General features: G+C 41.0%; 1 protein-coding gene across 3 annotated transcripts in view; it reads right to left on the reverse strand.

The window, feature by feature from the left end:
* Positions 1-19,570, reverse strand: part of KMT2E (lysine methyltransferase 2E (inactive)) — a 120,056-nt gene that overhangs the window by 25,539 nt on the left and 74,947 nt on the right. For all 3 annotated transcript variants that reach the window (XM_077835665.1, XM_077835683.1, XM_077835674.1), the window contains exons 15-16: positions 11,716-11,880; positions 10,338-10,646 (exon numbers count right to left, since the gene is read on the reverse strand). In XM_077835665.1, the coding sequence (XP_077691791.1) occupies positions 10,338-10,646; positions 11,716-11,880 (474 nt within the window). The remainder of the gene's footprint in view (positions 1-10,337; positions 10,647-11,715; positions 11,881-19,570) is intronic.

The following is a 19,570-nucleotide window of genomic DNA, read 5'->3' on the forward strand; positions in this document are numbered from 1 at the left end:
TGGTTCTTTTTTAATCAGCCACATCATCAGTTTATGTTGGATTGTCTTTTTCATAGTGAGTATGAATGAAATGAGTTTTCATTTACAGAAGGCATTTTACAGGTTAAAGTGTTGGGTGCAGTTTGCTTTTTCAGCAGATTCTGTTAATAGTATATAAAGGTTCATTAATTTATCATCCAGCAAATAGGTAGACTGGAATGAGACTAAATCACATTGTTATTTTAGCCTAACCATAAATCTGTCTTTCTACTGATGGTAACTTAAAATGTTCAATTTACATTTCATCAACATTTAGAAATTGGTTCTTCATTTACTCTATTATCCTCCCATCCCATCTAATAACACTGAGTTTATATTCAGTTACAACATCAGCGCAATTACATACATGTGCAAACTCTTGAGGCAACCTAAAGGCCAAAGATCATCATAATAAAATGCATAGTTTTGATAACTGGTGAAATAATTCAATACAAAAAGATCTAGATGTTAAATACTGCTAAACTAACAAAGTGGAATTGTTTACATGATTTTGAACTAGTGCTGGTTCTTGGTGCTGGTTCTTTCATTAACATTCTTGAAAATTTTACGCCGATACTTTGTTAAATTCCTACTGTACTCTTTTTTTTCCTGTTTGTACAGCATCTGGCATAATGAGGTCATGGTCCATGACTGGGGCCCATAGGCACAACAATAATATAAATAATCGTATCTGCTGTGAAGTTGTATAGATTGAATGTTCTTAGGACCATACATATTTTGATTCCAGAGTATATTTCAAGACTAACCTCTAAGCCACTAAGCATGGGAAAAGGCTTAATATGTATAGGTCTTCATTGTCAGATTTCATTAGTGTCCTGTCTTCAGCTTAATTTATTTTCACTGTTCTAATTTGAATATATTCCCCTCCTCCCAAAAAACCCCCAAACAAAATGTACTCTAAAAAGTTGAAATACACCACTAATGGCACTTTCTCCAAAGTGGCTTCTCCACATATATAGAATTGCAAAAAACCCTAAGTCCTACAAGGGGATTTAGCTCCAATCACAGGAAGCAAGAAGGCTGAATTCCAATATGTATATCACTCTTTTCAATAACTTCCAAAAGTGTTGCATTTTGTACTCCAACCTGTATCTCTAAGTCTGTAAAGTGGTAAACCATAGTAGAGAAAGCTACTCCCTCCAAAAAGATGGTAAAATCTCTTTACTTCAAAACATTGCTTGAGAGCAGTATCTGCAGAGGCTGTTACACCAAGCTTGAAATGAATCAGTGAAAAAGCATTGATAGAGATGGTTGGGAAATTATCCCACCCCCAAAAAACTGACAAAACCAAACTTTCACTTTGCCAAAAAATTTTTGTCAGAAAGTCAATACTTGAAAAAACATGTTTAAACATGTCCATTTAATTGAAAGGTCATTTTTAATTTTAAAAAATCGACAAATTTTCCAACTCGCTTTAATAACTGGGTGGCCCAACAACTAATCAGAATGCTTAAGTATATGCTTGCAATAAAAACTGTTTTCAAAAAAGAACTAGATAAATTCATAGAGGATAGGTCCATCAATGGCTTTTAGCCAGGATGGGCAGGGATGGTGTCCCTAGCCTCTGTTTTCCAGAAGCTGGGAATGGATCTACCTGTTCTGTTCATTCCCTCTGGGGCACCTGGCATTTGCCACTGTCAGAAGATATGATACTGGGCTAGATGGACCTTTGGTCTGATCTAGTATGGCCATTCTTATGTTCAGTCATGTAGGATTTTTGCTTCTCATTCCCCAGTATGGTACAATATGTCACTGTTACAGCCCTCAATGGGCTATGCCTAAACTACACTTTTTCACCTAAAATTTTCTACCGCTATTAATACACTAGAACGGTTGATATGGGGAGAAATGCTAGTGTTGACCACCCACCAGCATTTTAGCTATCCTGTCATTTAGACTTACACCAAAATGCCTTTTTAAATCAAAATCAAAGTCTCTGATCCCCCAAGAATCAAGTCACCTATTTTAATCATTATTTAAATCAGCATGTGGAAAACCTTAATTTAAAACACTGATTTTAATCTTGTTTTGCATTTGTATTTTATTTTGCTAAAGAAATGTTCCTTCTCATTGGATGGGATAACCACTAAAACATGTTGCTTTGCAAACAAATATAGACATTGCACTAATATGGTATTCCTTTTTGCTAACCAAGATACACTATATCTACACGTGTTTATATAAGCAATTACATAATTTAACATGCATTATTCAAATTCTTAATGTTTACACATTTTTATATTGGAACATGACAAATGGCACATTTCTTATTTACTAGATGATAATCTTTTTCTCGGGATTTATGTCAAACTGCATCTGGATAGAAACTGGAATTCAATTAAAAGTGTACAATACAGCATTTAAAAATTGTTCTTATTAGCTGAAAATTCCTTAAATGTACTGAATACATTAGAAAAAAAGTTCTAATTACAAAACAAGTTTTGATAAACTAACTAACTGATTTATGAAACAATGGGAGCATTAATGGTCTCTGGTCGCCACTGGCGCTTGCTGGGGACATTTGAAAATCCTACATGGCACCTATCTGTTGCATCTTTAGCCACCTAAGTAGCTTTGAAAATTTGGACCCATGTTCTTTAAATTTTAGAATTAGTAGATCTTATCTTCTCCCACCTGTTTTTTATTTACTTATTGGAAAAGGAAAATAAGCTTTCCTGCTTTTTCAACTTCCAATCTATTTTTCAACTTTGAATGAACTACTCCATCCACATGAAGAAAATATTCTTTCATCTGTTAGCTAAACTGAAACCGAAAGTAGGTAGGGCAAAAACTTCTTTGAACAACAGAAACTGGAAGTACTTACATTTTGAAAATTGTAAATATCCAATCTTATCTCCATTTTAAAGACTGAAAAGAGAGGTACGTAATGCAGTACAGGACACGGCAACATATTTATAAATGCTTGAGTTGACCTCAAAAGTTAAAGATGTGTTTTCTCCCTAATTTATTTTATATATAGATATATAAAATTTAAAAAGTACACTTTAACTCACTAAAATTTGAGGAGGGCTTATTGTTGTGGCATATTTTTTATTTAAAGGATTTTAGCAAATTATACTACAATTAGGGTTTACCATAGGTTGTCAATTTTAAATTTATTTTAAACAGTTGTTTTTTTAAAACAGGTAAGTCTATTTAATTTAAATAAAAACACAATTTAAGTAAGAAAAATCCAAAATTTGTATCCACGCTTCCCACAATGACACAATAAAGAAATTTGAGAAAGGACATCTAGAATATTATGGAGTGGCAAATGGACTCTAGTTTCAGTCATTGATTTTTCTTCAGACTTCTCAGGTGTCTTTTACTCCTTTAAGCTTTGGGTCACAAACAGAGAAGATAAGAAATAGCTTCTAGCTTTCCTTCACAATAGGAGCTAAAAGGTGATTTAAAAGGTAGGCATCTGCGGTAAGCAGAGCAATAATATCCCTGGGCGTTTAGGATATACTGCTTCATTGCTATGCTTTGGTTTTGTGATGTGTGGAAGGGTAAAAAGATACCTTATTAAATAATGCAAGTTAACTGAATTTTTGGAGTTGTTTACTAATGGTGTCAAAATACTGAAACTGGTCTAGCACTATTTTCTTCCACAGTTATATTAAAAATAGGGTTCTTCGTTTTCAGTTTTTATTTTATTTAATTTTTCCCAGGAATTTATCAGTGTTTGTTACCACAACAATAAAAACAGGTGAAAATCAGTACAAAAAACTAGTAATTTTTCTGTGTAAATACAGGGGTTTATTTTGGTGGACAGAAAGACATGGAGAAAAAAGTATTCAGTAGATGAATACTTTGAATTCCATTATTCATCTATATGATCTGCTGCAAAACTAAAACAGAACTCAAAACATAATGCCACCTCTGAGTTTAAGAAAACAATTTCTCTCTAATCCCCAAATAAAACTTTTCATTTGAATAAACAGTTTACTGTTGTAGACTTAGAACTATTAGCCTATAAATATTTACATTTAATAATTGGGCCACACCACTTGCAGCGCATACACTCAACTTCATCCTTTTCTCCCTTTAAAAAAAAAAAAATTGAATGCTTCCTTGTGTTCTCAAATGTATTCTGATACAGATTTTCATTTTCCTCCCATTTTAGTGTGTCAAATTTTTAAACTGTAATCTGCTAACAGCTCGAAATGTGTACATGGTGGGCATGAGATCCATCAGTACGTTCAGATGCACATGCACTTCAGAGTTCGAGTGCGTGTCCTGTGTTTACTGTGTGTATCTTCTACACTAATGCAGCGCCTTATTTTAACGGGCAGCTTTGCATATATACACACAGACTAATGTATCGTATTTTCCTAATAAAACAAGTTATTTTTATATATTTGAATGATACAAAAGTGAAAATCAATAAAAGCTGAATAATACTTTCTGTAAAACCTGGGAATTTTTCAGTAAAAATTGGTTTAAACTGAAAACGAAGAGTCTTAATTATAAAGAATACTTTCTTTAAATTATGAACATGCTGCACAAGTTGTTTAGAGAATTATTATCTTTCACAGTGCAAGATATTTTGAAAGCTGTTTTAATTAGTGCTGTAGGATATCTTTACAGGTTATATGTAACATGTTACATAAAAAATGGAAGTTCCTTTGAACACTATTCCTAGTACTTTCAAGCGTTTAATTTTTCTTGAGATCTTTTAAATTTAGCCAACTTGAAAGCCAGCCTTCTCAGCAAAAGAAAAAAAACAAACAAATAAATTGAAACATCCTGGCACAAACAGTTAAAGTTAAAAACAAGTTAAATCTGATCACAAAGCAGAACATAAAATACATCTCCTTTTTATTTATTAAACTTTGATTGCTTGACTTTGCAATCTAAGTAACTTTCTTTTAACAGATTTCGTAATATTTGCATGGGCAAAGAAATTTGATTAGCAAACACGAACTCCAGAATTATTCTGCAAAATGTACTTCAGAAGTTTTGTAAATCCAAAGAAAAAATGGTTACCTACCGTTCGTAAGATGTTCGGATTCTCATGATGCTCATGTTCATTCCATTCAAGGTGTGCATGTGCCCACGTGCGCAGTAGTCAGAGACTTTTGCCATAGCAGTGTCCGTAGGGTCAGTAGTGGCGCCCTCTTGAGTCCTGCACTCATGCGTTGGTATATCGGGCACCGCCGACCCTATGCCCTCTTGGCTCCTTCTTACCAGTGACCAACAGAGGGGCGAAAGGGCAGGTAATGGAATGGACATGAGCAACACATCTCAAAGAACAGTTACGAAAGGTAGGTAACCGTTTTTTCTTCTTCGAGTGCTTGCTCATGTCAATTCCATTCTAAGTGACTCACAAGCAGTGACAATGGAGGTGGGCTTGTAGTTCATGTTTTGCAGCTTGCAGCACTGTTCTTCTGAAGCCAGCATCGTCCCGGGCCTGCTGGGTCAGCACATAATGGGATGTAAACATGTGGACAGACGACCAGGTAGCAGCTCTACAGATCTCTTGGATCTGCACATGAACCAAGGCGGCCACTGATGATGCTTGCACTCTAATCAAGGCGCACTTGACTAATCATCAGTGGAGGCACACTCAGGAGCTCGTAGTAGTATCAGATGCAGATTGTGATCCAGGACTAAATCCTCTGAGCAGACACTGGATGACCTTTCTTCCTGTCTGCCACAGCAAAGAACAGTTGCATTAACTTATGGAAAGGCCGTGTCCTGTAGATATAAAAGGCCAGTGCCCTCCAGACATCCAGGGCGTGTAACCTGCGCTCTCTTTGGAACTATGGGGCTTTGGAAAGAAGACCAATAAGAAAACGTCTTAGCTGATATGAAACTGGGAAACTATCATGTGCAGAAATGCCGGGTACGGCTGCAACTGGATTTTATCCTTGTAGAACACTATATAGGGTGGCTCCGACATAAGCACCCTGAGCTCTGATACTCTGCAGGTGGATGTAATTGCCATCAGGAATGCCACCTTTCAGAAGAGAAGGAGAAGAGAACAGGAAGCCAGAGGCTCAAACAGCGGTCCCACGAGCCTCGACAGCACAAGGTTCAAATCCCAGGGAGGGACTGGATCCCAGACGTGCGGGTAAAGACGCTCCAGACCTTTCAGGAATCAGGCCTTCAGGTCATGAGCGAAGATTAACCTGCCTTGGAATGGAGGGTGGAAACCTGAAATAGCAGCCAGGTGGACCCTGACTGACAACAGTGAATCCTTGGAGTTTGAGATGCAGGAGATAGTCCAGGATCACCTGCAGGGAGGCCTGTTGGGCCCAGAAACACCGATCCAAGGCCCAGCACGTAAACCTTTTCCATTTTGCCCGATAGGTCACTCTGGTGGAGGGCTTTCTGCTACCCAACAAGATCAGTTGCATTCAGGTCGAGCATGCCTGCTCATCCACAGTTAGCCACGCAGCAGCCACACTGTCAAGTACAGTGCCTTTAGGTTCTGGTGCAGGAGACTGCCATGATTCTAAGACAGCAGGTCTGGCCAGAGAGGGAGTTGCAGTGGCTAGGCTACTAAAAGGTCCAGCGGCATGCCGAACCACTGCTGGCAACACCACTCAGGAGCTATCAGGATAACCCCTGCCCTGTCCTGCTTGATTTTCACTAGGACTCTGTAGATCAACGACACTGGCGGGAAGGCGTACATCAGGGCCCCGACCACAGAAGTAGAAAGCATCTGACAGGGAACCCCTGTCCACACCCTCGAGCGAACATAACATGACATTTTCTGTTCTGGGGGGATGCGAAGTTCCCCTGGGGAATTCCCCACTTTCAGACGATCATACTGGCCGCCTCCAGATGGAGCGACGACTTGTAGCGAGACGAGAAGGTTCTGCTGAGGCGATCTGTTAGCACATTCTTGGTGCCAGGCAGGTATCCGGCTACCAGATGAATGGCATGCTGCACAGAGAAGTGCCAAAGGTTGAGAGCTTCTTGGCAGAGGGCTGACGACCTGGCTCTGCCCTGTCTGTTGATGTAACACATTGCGGCGGTACCGTCCATGAGGACTTGCACCACCTTGCCTCTCAGGTGGGGCAAGAAGGCCTGGCAGGCCAGGCGAACTGCTCTGAGCTCCCTGATGATGTGAAGGGCCAGATCATCCCACACCCATCGGCCCTGGGTGCTCAGTTCGCCCAGGTGGGCTCCCCAGCCCCAGTCTGAAGCATCAGAGACCAGGGTCACAGAGGGGACTCCCTGCAACACTGATCCAGTGTCCAACCACCAATCGAGGGACAACAGGATTTGATCTGGCACCCTGACCATCCAGTCTAGATCGTGTCAGTTGGGGCTGTAGACTGATGCCAGCCATGCTCGCAGAGAACGGAGGTGGAGCCGGGTGTGACTGACCACATAGATACCAGCGGCCATGTGGCCCAACAACCACAGACCGGTGTGAGCTGTGGTGAGCGGGCAGCTTCTCACATGGGAGATCAGATCAGACATGGTCTGAAAATGCACCTCCGGGAGGAAGGCTCTGGGCTTGCGTGGAGTCGAGAACCGCTCCAATTAACTCTATGCAGTGAACCAGTTTTAAGGTGGATTTTTTTCTCGTTTATCAACAGGCCCAGGTCATGGCAGGTGGAACACACCAGATCAAGGTGTCTCTGCACTTGGTTCTGGGACCTGCCTTTGATGAGCCAGTTGTCGATGTATGGGAAGACCTGGACCCCTCGGCGTCTGAGGTAAGCAGCCACCAGCCCCACACATCTGGTAAAAACCCTTGGGCTGAGGAGAGGCCAAAGGGGAGTGCCGTAAATTGGAAATGGTGTTTGCCCACTATAAACCGGAGGAAATGCCCGTGACCTTGGAATATGCAGATGTGTAAATCGGTGTCCTTCAAAGCAAGGGGAGCATACCAGTCTCCCAGTTCCAGGGAGGGGATGATGGAGGCCAGGGAGACCATGCGAAACTTCAGCTTTTGAGAGCCTTGTTGATGTGTCGTACGTCCAGAAGAGGCCTGAGGCCCCCTTTTACCTTCAGGAATTGGAAGTAGCAGGAGTAGAATCCCTTTCCCCTCATGTACCGAGGGACCTCCTCCACTGCAGCCAGGCGCAGGAGGTTCGCAACCTCCTGAACGAAGAGTTGCTGGTGAGATGGGTCCCAGAAGAGTAAGGGTGGGAGGGAGGGAGGGGAGGCCAAAAATTGCAGGGTGTAACCGTGAGACACTATGTACAGCACCCAATGGTGCAAGGTGACTTGGGACCAGACCAAATGGAAGGAACACAAGCGGTTGAGGAAAGAGCAGGGTGGATCCTGGACGGTGAATGGGGCATTACTCTCAACCACACCCTCAAAATGAGCACTTCCGGCCACCCATAGTGTTTTGCCGGACCAGGCTGCGCAGGTGAGCGGGGCAACGGTGGCCAGAACTGCCAAGGCTTAGACACAGGGGCGGCCAGAACCGCCTCCTCACTGCGGTGCATGCGTTCCCAGCAAGCAAAGGGTAGCCCTGTTGTCCTTCAGCCCATGCAGCCTTGCATCAATCTGATCTTAAAAGAGACTGTTCACATCAAACAGGAAGTCTTGGATGGAGGTCTGAATTTCCTGGAAAGAGACCTTCAGTCTGAAGCCAGGAGCTGCGCCTAATCACCACCGCCGACACAACCACCCTGGCTGCCGTGTCCCACACCATCTGGAGGGAGCACCTGGCAGCCACAGTGCCCTCCTCCACCAGGGTCCAAATTCTTGGGTCAACTCCTGTGGAAGGGACTCTCTGAACCTATGAAAGGAGTCCCATAAGTTAAATTTGTAACCGCCCAAGAGGGCCTGATGGTTCACCACCCAGAACTGCAAACTAGCCGTCGAATAAATCTTTCTCCCAAACAGATCCAACTGTTTGGCGTCTTTATTTTTGTGAGTCAAACTGGTATGCCCATTCGTCTCTTTTATTGGCTGCAGAGACCATCAGCAAGCCTAGGGAGGGCGGGTATAGAGGTACTCTAACCCCTTGGCTGGGACAAAACTTCTTTTCAGCCCTCTTTGAAGTGGGAGAACAGAGGTTGCCAGAGACCCTTGGCAATCTTAAGGACTCCATTGTGCACCGGTAGTGTGAGAGGAGTAGGGGTGGAGGCTGACAGGACGTTAAACAAGGAGTCCATCTGTTCAGCCATTTCCTCTGCCTCCAGGCCCAACTTCTCGGCCACCTGACGCAGCAGGGCCTGATGTTCTTTGAAATCATCTGGCGGGCTTGTCCTTGAGGGTCCCGCAATCACCTCATCCAGGGACGAGGACGATGATTGCACTGCTGGGGGAGGTTCTGGGGCATCTTCCCCCGTGGGGGAAGGAGGCTTAGGGGTGGGCACTATTCCCTCTGCTCCAACCAATGAGCGTGCCATCGGTGGTGCAAGCTGCTGCTCCAAGGCAGTGCCAATGAGTGGTGAGAAGTGGGCATCGCCACAACCGGCATTCCCCATGTGCCTCAATAAGGCCATTTCACCTGCCACTGGCCATGCTGCCAAGTTGGTTCAGTCCATGTCGACACAGCCTTGAGTGCCCATTCGCGCTCGTGCTGACTAGGCGAGGGGCTGAACTGGGCTTCCGTGCCGGAGGAATCCCCTTCCTGTGACCACGGTGGGGCCGCTGACACCTGGGTCTGCTTGCTGGGCATCACTGACAGGGACCAGTGCCCAGAGAGAGATGATCAATGCTGGTAGCGAGGGGCCAGTGCTGGGGGGACTGGAGACACGATTGGGAGAACTTCCACAATTCGGGAGAAAGAACCTGCGCCTATAAGACTATCTGCGGGAGGATGAGTGGCATCTTGCTCTAGGCAATCCACGTTGAGATGGCAGTGACCGGGAATGTGGCATCTGTGACCGAGGAGCCCCACAGCATCCGGGATGCGGTTCCACTAACCACGACAGGCAGTAAGAAGGAACTAAGAGGGCAGAGCGTCGGCGGCGCCTGATATACCGACGCATGAGCACAGAACTCAAGGGGGCGCCACTGCCAACCCTAAGGATACCGCTAAGGCAAAAATCTCTGACAACGGTGCACGTCGGCACATGCACCCCTAGAACGCAATCGACATGAGCAAGCATTTGAAGAAGAATGTATTTTATCAGCTGTAACCAAACTGTTGTAGAATTCCAATAAATATTTTAGTCCCTTAGATTACCAACAGTGACATGCCAAAATCTATAATGGTGTTCCTGTCAGTAAAGTCAAGGAGTTGCATAGCATGCATCACATTAAGCACAAATTTTGGTGTAGTATGTATCTTTCTATAAAGTTTTTTAAAATTTTTTTGTTTTTCCTTAAAGTTCCGTTTTTTTATAGATGTTCCTTTTTATAGACAGACATACCTTCTTTGTTTTAGGATACTTAGCAGGGCATTTATTAAGTGCTGGAGCTTCTGTTTCAGTAACTATTTCTGCAATACTAGTTTCTGTTTCAGGCTCAGCTGCAAGTGCAGTGTTCTCAGTTTCATTCTGTTGTGAAGCAACTTCCACATCCGGAGAAGACGGCTGGATATCTGAACACGTGCTGACAGTTCTGTGTCGTCTACGCTGCTGTCCAATATGTGTTCTGCTCCGAGAGAAACTTTTTCTTTGTTTAGCTCTATTAACTTTGGCAGGGGTTGGCTTGGTGGCAGTTTCCTCTTTTGCTGATTCCTGGTGCAAGATATAGCAGTTAAAGTAGTTACATACATGCCTAAGAATAAAACAAGACTGATTCCCTCATTCTTAGAGGTTTGAAAGACTATTAACCCAGTTTCTGGCTTTACAACGGAAATATTTAATGCCTGTACCCTCTCAAGATACAAACATGTGCATGGGGTTTCCTGTATGTTTATGTGAAATATCAGGCATTAGCCACTGTCGAGCAGGAATCTGGAGTGGAAAAACTACTGGTCTAACTGACTTGGTAATTCCTCTGCTGAACTTTATGATAGTTTCTAACTAGACTGGTCTATAATTAATTTATTTATATCATAAATCTCTTTCAGGGCAAGGACCTTGTTCCCTTGTTTGTCTGCAGTGCCCCAGCACACCTTTGGTGCTACATAAATAATGCTCTTAAATATGTTAACTGTGAATATTTTGGACTTTTCCTTGTCTCTGTTACAGTATCTGCATAGTAAAGAAAGGCAAAATATTTAATACAGAGAATGCAGTACTATTCAGCAAGGAAAGTATTTCCCACTGCTGATTAATGCTTTTAACCATGGCTGTTACAAACAGCATGGTTTTAATTTATTGAATTTTTATTTTAAGTATACCTGACAAAGTTATTCTTACTTAAAATCTAAGCATTTACAATGACATGCATAATATTTAATATATTTATATACTTTCTCTTTGAAGATCACCACATGTATCAGACATAACAAACTAAGCCTTACAAAACTCTTGGAGTTAGGATTAGAGTGCAATCTGATTCTCACTCCTGAACTCTAAATACTAGCTAATGCAGTCTCCAGGGAACCTTTGTGTGTATATAAAACTCTCTTAATTTAACTGCTATGAATGGTTATACTAATTTATCTGTTCTTGAAAGATTAAAAAATATACCATGTCATGTCAAAGCTCTGTTCAAATTTTACTAAAATTTGAAGTCAAATCCAAAAGACAAAACATGGAATTAAGATTTCAAAAGTTTTAGACTAAAAATCTATTTTGAATTCCAAACAATCTTTAACAAGGTAATATTTAATACTTGTTTTAAGTTACAGATAGCTACCTGAATAAACTCTGTGTCACTGATAATCTGTGCTTCCTTGCATTCTGATTTAACCTCCGTTTTAGCCGTGCTGATTCTTTCCAAAGCTTGTTCTCTTCTTTTTTCTCTTTTTTCTAGTCTGGCAAAAGCTTGCAGAATAGCTTCCATTTTCCGTTCTTCTCTTGTCTGAAGCATATAATAAAGATTTATCAGATATCGAACATCAGTTTTAGATACAAAATGCACAAGATTTGATTTTTAAGAAGGGGCTTAAAAAAAACATTCAGTGATATACATATAATGTGTTCATGTTCAGGTCAGATTCAGCCAAAGCTCAGAGAAAATGACTGTTAGTATCATGAGATAGTATTTGAACAACATTTGAATTCTTACCAGCCCCATCATACACATAAAGTAGGATTTCCTGTTCTGGACTAGAACCAATAGCATACTAAACATAAGCATTTACCAGTAATCAGTTATACTAGAAATGTAAAAATAGCATGTAGCTCCAGGTCTCAAGCCCTCTGGCTATTATTTGTATGTTGCTCCAAGTCAATTTCACAATGGGAATACTGCAAAACTGATGGCCAGAGGAAAATGAACATTACTTATCAGGAACAATACAAATAAATGGAGTTTTTCAACATTATATATGCCAAAGTAGTATTTTATTTTTTTAATTTAAAAGAATATCCCATATATACTCATTCGTTAATAAGCCGACTCCCAAAGATGGATAGGTAAAAATAGTAAAAACTGTATGACCCTTTCATAAGCCGACCCTATATTTCAGGGGTTCGCAAACTTTGGCTCCCGGCCCATCAGGGTAAGTCGCTGGCAGGTCAGGACGTTTTGTTTACCTGGAGCGTTCACAGGCACGGAGCCCTGCAGCTCCCATTGGCTGGGAACGGCGAACCACAGCCACAGCGAACTGAGGGGCTCCATGCCTGCAGACGCTCCAGGTAAACAAAACAACAATGTATTAGATATTCAATTCAATGATTTCATAGAGTTTTAAATCATCAAATTTTGGTGTAGATCCATTTATAAGTCGACCCCCACTCTTTGATGCGTCCCTTTTTTACCAAAAATATTCGGCTTATGAACAAGTATATATGGTATGTGTCAAAATAGGTGCCCTTAGGTTAATATACCAACATTGCCATATAAAGCAACTAGATTCTCACTATGAATACAGGAGTAATTCAGGTCTTGATCCTTGTGCATGACAGACCCCTTGCACTCACGGAGAGCTCCATTTATGTAAATGCACAAGTTACAGGATCAGATCTTTAGATTAAAAGCTCTGAGTCAGGGACCTGTCTTTCCATTTTCTGTGAAGGGCCATACATACCTATGGCAAGGTATTTTTCTTACTACTACTAACTTTAATCTTGTTCCAGTAAAGACTGGGCACAATAGAGAAATACGTTTTATGTTAAAGAAAGGGGGCACTTACAATTAACTATGCTGCTCCTAACAGTGAAACAAATGGGCAAAATAAAGCTCCAGCTCTGCACCTGTTTTACTAATACAGTAACTCCTCACTTAACGTTGTAGTTATGCTCCCAAAAATGCTACTTTAAGCTAAACGATATTAAACAAATCCAATTTCCCCATAAGAATTAATGTAAATAGTGGGGGGGGTTAGGTTCCAGGAAAATTTTTTTCACCAGACAAAAGACTATATTTACACACACACACCACACACACAGTGTAAGTTTTAAACAATTTAATACTGTACACAGCAATTATGATTGTGAAGCTTGGTTGAGGTGGCAGAGTCAGAGGGTAAGATATTTCCCATGGAATGCCTTACTGCTAAAATGATGAACTAGCACTTGGCTCAGCCCTCGTGGAAGGAGGAGACACAGCATGGCAGAGAGATAGACACACACAGTGTGTGTGAGTGTGAGAGAGAGACACAGACAGACAGACATGGGCATTGCCCTGACTCCACTCTAAGTACACTGCCTTTTTAAGTAGATCAACAAGTTGAGACAGCAGCTGCCGCCAGCAAGCTCCTTCCTGAGCCGGTAGTGTCATCCGTTTTCTTCCCCTTCCCCCCCTTCACCCCCATGGAGATGGGGCAAAGGAGTGGGGCGAGGGGGACACCTTGACATTAGCATTCTTTTTTCCTCCTCCCCCCGCACAGCAAGCAGGAGGTTCCTGGGAGCAGCTCCAAGGCAGAAGGCAGGAGCAGCACATGGCAGTGGGGGAACTGACTGGCAATTGATAGCCAGCTGGGCAGCTGCAGTACATGGAACTTAGGGGAGCTGCCGGTCCACCCTCGTTGCAAGCCCCTACCAGCTAGTTCCAATGAGCTGTTCTTTCTGCAAGCAGTGGACAAAGCAGGCAGCTGCCAATCAACATTATAAGGGAGCACTGCACAACTTTGAACGAGCATATTCTCTAATTGATCAGCAACGAAACAACATTAACCGGGATGACATTAAGTGAGGAGTTACTATATCTGAAGGTAAAGCTTTATATTATTTGCAATTATGGTGATGGAGTTGTAGTTTAGACTTAATTCTATTCTCATTGTGCAGGATTATTATGCACCACTATCTGCAGCATAGTTAAAGTTGCTATACAGAGTTCAGCTTTAATAGGAGCTTTAAACTTTTATTATGTACAAATCTAATTGAAATGGCAAAACCAAAATAAATATAAACGTGGTTACTACTTGCATTTTTTCATGGTGGTTTGATGAATAATGAATTGACATAGAATATTGTTCAAAATTTTGGTTGTCTATATTTCAGAATTTTTTAGCCATAATGGAAAATGTGTGCTAAGGCAAATCTGCTGTATTTCATTTGATGACAAATCTGCCACATCAATCTTGACAAAAATTGTAAAACAAAAAAGAGAGAGAGAGAGAATCCTTCCCCATACACCACCGTATAGTGCAACTTCATCAAGTTTGGACTCTAACACAAAACTTTAACAATTGCCTCAGCAGTATTAAGGCAGAATAACTTCCCAAATGCATGTGATATGAGACAGTCAGATGTGCTGATGTGTTGCTATAAAGCATATGAGATCTTAAAAGTTTTGCATTAAAATGCAAGTTCAATAAAGTTGGGTTACATATTGCTTTTTTATATCAATTGGGGATGGAAATGAAAACCTAATGGAGTGTTGTAGTACCTTATCCATAGCTTTGCAGGCAATATGAAGGTGGAAAGAAATGCAAAAATCTTTTCCCTTACCATCTTAAAATTTGTTTATGGTTATGGGATGATGGAGCATATCCTGTTGCAACCTGAAACACCGCTAAACACAGCTCTTTGGTTGCTATTTAAACAGAATTCAGTGTCAAATGGTGTTCACTTGCATAAAACTTACCATGCAAAGATTGAGCACCTGATGATATAATGTATATTTTAGACAAAGAATACACATTTCAAAATCTGTGACTGACAAATTTAATATTTTTAAGAAGAAATGATAGATCAAATATGAATTATTATATAATCACTTAGTTTTTTTGGGAAAGGGGAAGATATGTAACAGTAAACCATTCCTATTCTGTCATACCCTAAAGAAAGTGGTTTTCCAGCACAACACAATAAATACTTGTTAACACAAAATTACATTTAGGCAGTATAGAACATAATCCACAAGTCTTCCCCTCATTAATTTAGAGTTAGACTGACTTAATTGCCTTTTATCTCTTCCTTCTTTTAATCTGAAAGGATTTAAGAGAGATGCTCTCATCCTCTCTTAATACATCTGGTATTCAATCTACAGAGCAAAATTACCTTTGTAGAATGTCACTTATCTAATTACCCTAGTCAAAGGCAAGGTAACATCATGGCACTCACTAGAAGTTTATGAAGGAATTTTTTTCTCTCCATAATAAAAATATTCAATTGCACTAAAGTTATTTACTTCTCCCCAGCTAAAACAGCAACAGTTTGAGACTAGACCTCATAATCCATATTTTATAATCCTCATTTTGGCAAATATGAGTAGAAAATCAAAAGGCTAACTACTGACTACTAACAAATGTCATAATGCAACACTGAAAATTAACAGGTTATAATAATACTTTCAAATGCATGTTCTAATTTTGCATTGCTATGTTAGTAAATATCTGGTAGGATACTAATACATCCAATTTAAGTAGGTATTTCAAGTTGTGGAAGGTGGATCAGTCATTTAAATTTGACTTTCAGGGGCTTAACAAAAAAGTCTAGCTGAGGGGAGTGATGAGGTACGAAGTCCCCATTTCTTCAAATTTTCCCCTAACACGTAATGGCAGAAGTTAGTGATGGAAAGAGACCTATATGACCAACTTATCCACTATGCCCATGCTAATGTAGAATTACTCTCCATAGTACATTTTCTAATGTTTTGTCCAATATAGGTAAATGTCTTAAAGCAATGGGTCATTATAATTTTCCCTCAAAGCATACTGTGCATGTTTATCCATATCTTTAGGAAGCATTTCCTGATGTTCAGGATATTTTTCTTTTCATATTTGTAGCCCTATGTGTTTTCAATAAAATATTTTGGACAGAGCTGTTTCACCCATTACCCCACAGCATTTAACTGAGATACGCATGAATTAATTCAGTCTTTCCTCATAAGCAACTGTGTGTGTATTCTGTAATTCTGTGGCTCCACTCCTTGCTGCAGAATTATGTTCCAGTTCCTAAGCCTTCGTTTAAAAAAAAAAAAAGTTTCTTGCTGCTATGGTGGTGAAGATTACACTCTGATCATGTTTTCAGGGTTAACAGTTTTGTCTACAGACAGCCTCAAAGAGTTCAGAAGAATGAAGGGCCTCCAAAAACATTAGTGGGGTGCTGACTGACCCCTAACCAAGACAATTTTAAATGTTAGTCTTGTTAAAGACAGAGTCAACTTTCATCTGAATGTTTACCTATTACTGTCATATGTTAAAACTAAAGTTTCTTTAAATATTAGAGAAAATCTGGTATTGTTTATTTTGTACATTTATAGTATTTGGAACACAATGAAATGGAGTGTATGCCATTTACATGGGTTTTCTGCACAGCAACATAGAGAGAAAGTATTATAAAAACAAAATGTGATTTTAAAACCACAAAAATTGGCCTTAGGGGATCAACCAGTCTCATATCACTGAAGGTGCCAAAACTGGACCTGCAGGAAGAAAGCAGTTCACATAGAGAAAATGATGCAAAAAACCTAGTAAAGGGGCCATTCACAAAGACACGTTAGCTAAATAAAAGGAGAATAAGTCCACAAGCATTAGAGAAGTTAAGGTGACTGAGGTGGGAGATAAACCCAAGTTCCTGATGTCAGTCGCAAGAGACAGACTGACTATAATTGCCAGGTGTAATACTAAATTTTTAAACGACTTCATCTCCTGCCTCTACTTCTTACATTTTCAAACATGCTCCTTGGTGCTTTCTGCCATGCTGACCCTCATGCTTGGGAGGAGCTCCCTGTAAAACATCTGCAAAGCTACCTCATTACCCTCCTCTTCCGTGATGCCTACAAAAAACTGGATAACAGTTAGGCTGTGGCGTGCTGAGATCATTGCCTTTCACGGATGACCAATAATGTCTCACTGTTTCCTTGTACTCCCCAGCTGTTTGTACTGCATTCATCTGTGGTCTCTATCTTATATTTAGACTAAGTTCTCTGCAGCCGGGATAGTCTTTGTTCTGTGTTTGTATCACACCTAGCACAATAGGGTCCTGGGTCCATGACTGGGGCTCATAAGTGCTACAGTAACACTGCTACGACTAATGATTAACAAAGGACCCTCTGACAGATATATTTAAACTACGTATTATACTTCAAGGGATCAGTCTCTCTCATATTAGAAACTCAGGTCCATAACGTCTGCATTAATGCACCAAGATACCCAGTTCTGAAGCAGACAAACATTCAGGCTCAACATAATTAAAGCCAAAACTAGAATATAGTTTAACAATTTGGTGTACAAAAGCTTATATTACACTTGAGATTATCATAAACCCATCAAAATAGTTAAAAAAGGAGATTATGCATGTCAAGAGATAATGCACCCTGCCACACAATTCTATCACACTAAAAGTACTAAGGAGATGAGGAGTCCACTTCACATTGGTAGCTCCCAGCAGAGAGAGAGAGAGAGAGAGAGAGTGTAAACATGGCACCTCTTTACACAATAGATCTGTTCCCTGTAGATGTTCAGGATAAAATTTGTTTAAATACCAAGGTTGACTTATTAGCATTGAAGAGCAGACACAGCTTGCTCATGAATCCACAGAACTTACGATTTTAACTGTAGGGAAAATTCTGATTTCAGTTATACTCATATGTAGGGCCCTACCAAATTCATGGTCCATTTTGGTCATTTTCACAGTCACAGAATTTTTTAAAATAGTAAATGTCATGATTTCAGCTATTTAAATCTGAAATTACATGGTGTTGTAATTGAAGGGATCCTGACCAAAAAAGGGGGTGAGGGGGCGGGTTTGCAAGGTTACTGTAAGGGGGTTGTGGTGCTGCTACCCTTACTTCTGCGCTGCAGCTGGCAGTGGCGCTGCCTTCAGATCTGGCCAACTGGAGAGTGGCAGCTGCTGGCCAGGAGCCCAGCTCTGAAGGCAGAGCCGCTGCCACCAGCAGCGCAGAAGCAGGGATGGCATGGTATGGTATTGCCACTCTTACTTCTGTGCTGTTGCTGGTGGGGAACTGCCTTCAGAGCTGGGCGCCTGGCCACTACCTGCCACTCTCCTGCCTCCACTGAAGGCAGCGCAGAAGTAAAGGTGGTAATACTGCAGCCCCCTAAAATAATTTTGACCCCCATGCAACTCCTTTTTGGGTCAGGACCCCCAATTTAAGAAACACTAGTCTTCCCTGTGAAATCTCTATAGTATAAGGTAAAAGCACACAAAAGACCAGAGATTTCACAGGGGGAGACGAGATTTCACGGTCTGTGACGCGTTTTTCATGGCCGTGGAATTTGGTAGAGCCCTACTCATATAGCCTTATAAAAAAACCTGAGTTGCACAGGTGTACCTGATGGCAGAATTCAAACCAAAAGATCTTTACTACATACAATATTAATTGAGTAGATGAGCCAGAAAAACAGTCTTCCTTTTATTGTGCTGGCAGCTAAAAATAATTGTTTAGTCCTTGCAGACTAAGCAAATTTAATTTAGAAAGTAATGAAACAAAACAAATAGAGCCTCACAGTGCTGTTTTTACAGTCAATTATTACTTCAAAATGAAGGGTGAATAAAGACCGGAAAATTTGTGCGCAGAACTCCCCCAGGAGTATACTCTGGTTTCTTTACTGCATGGTCTTAGCTCATGGAGTCTTTCAGCTTGATATTCCATCTGATGCTCTATTTCAGCTGTGTCCATTTTTCTCATTGTCATTGTTCCACCAGCATGGAAGAACGACACAGGCATAGGTCTTATTGGGTGAAGAACAGCTGCCACTGAAGCATCATCTCTCCATCTTGCTAAGGACAGGGCTCTGTGGAAAACAATTTCAGGACTGATAGATGCTGTGATTGTCCCTCCCTTTCCAGTCTTAAATTTGATCTTCTTGGTTATGTCAGCACATGTTCTGATGCCAGATTTTTTGACTGGGCTGATGAAGCTATGCGTCCCATCAGAATCAAGTGCACCTCTCACAAATGTCCCCATTTGTTTTTCACCAACATCTGCTATTTTCAGTAGACTCTTGAACATCTGATGTTACATGCACTCAAGTATGTAGTTGGATAAAAGTCCACTGGATGTGATTTGCACCCAAATAGGTTTGTCATACTTTTGATGACATGGCTGGTAAGAGCTGTATCATGGTCTTTGTCCGTCTTCAGTACAGAGGCAAAAACTTGTTTGTGGACTTTGTCTCCAGTACTTCTTGTTAGTCCAC

This window comes from Eretmochelys imbricata, chromosome 1 (assembly GCF_965152235.1).
Source record: "Eretmochelys imbricata isolate rEreImb1 chromosome 1, rEreImb1.hap1, whole genome shotgun sequence".
Taxonomy (NCBI): Eukaryota; Metazoa; Chordata; order Testudines; family Cheloniidae; genus Eretmochelys; species Eretmochelys imbricata.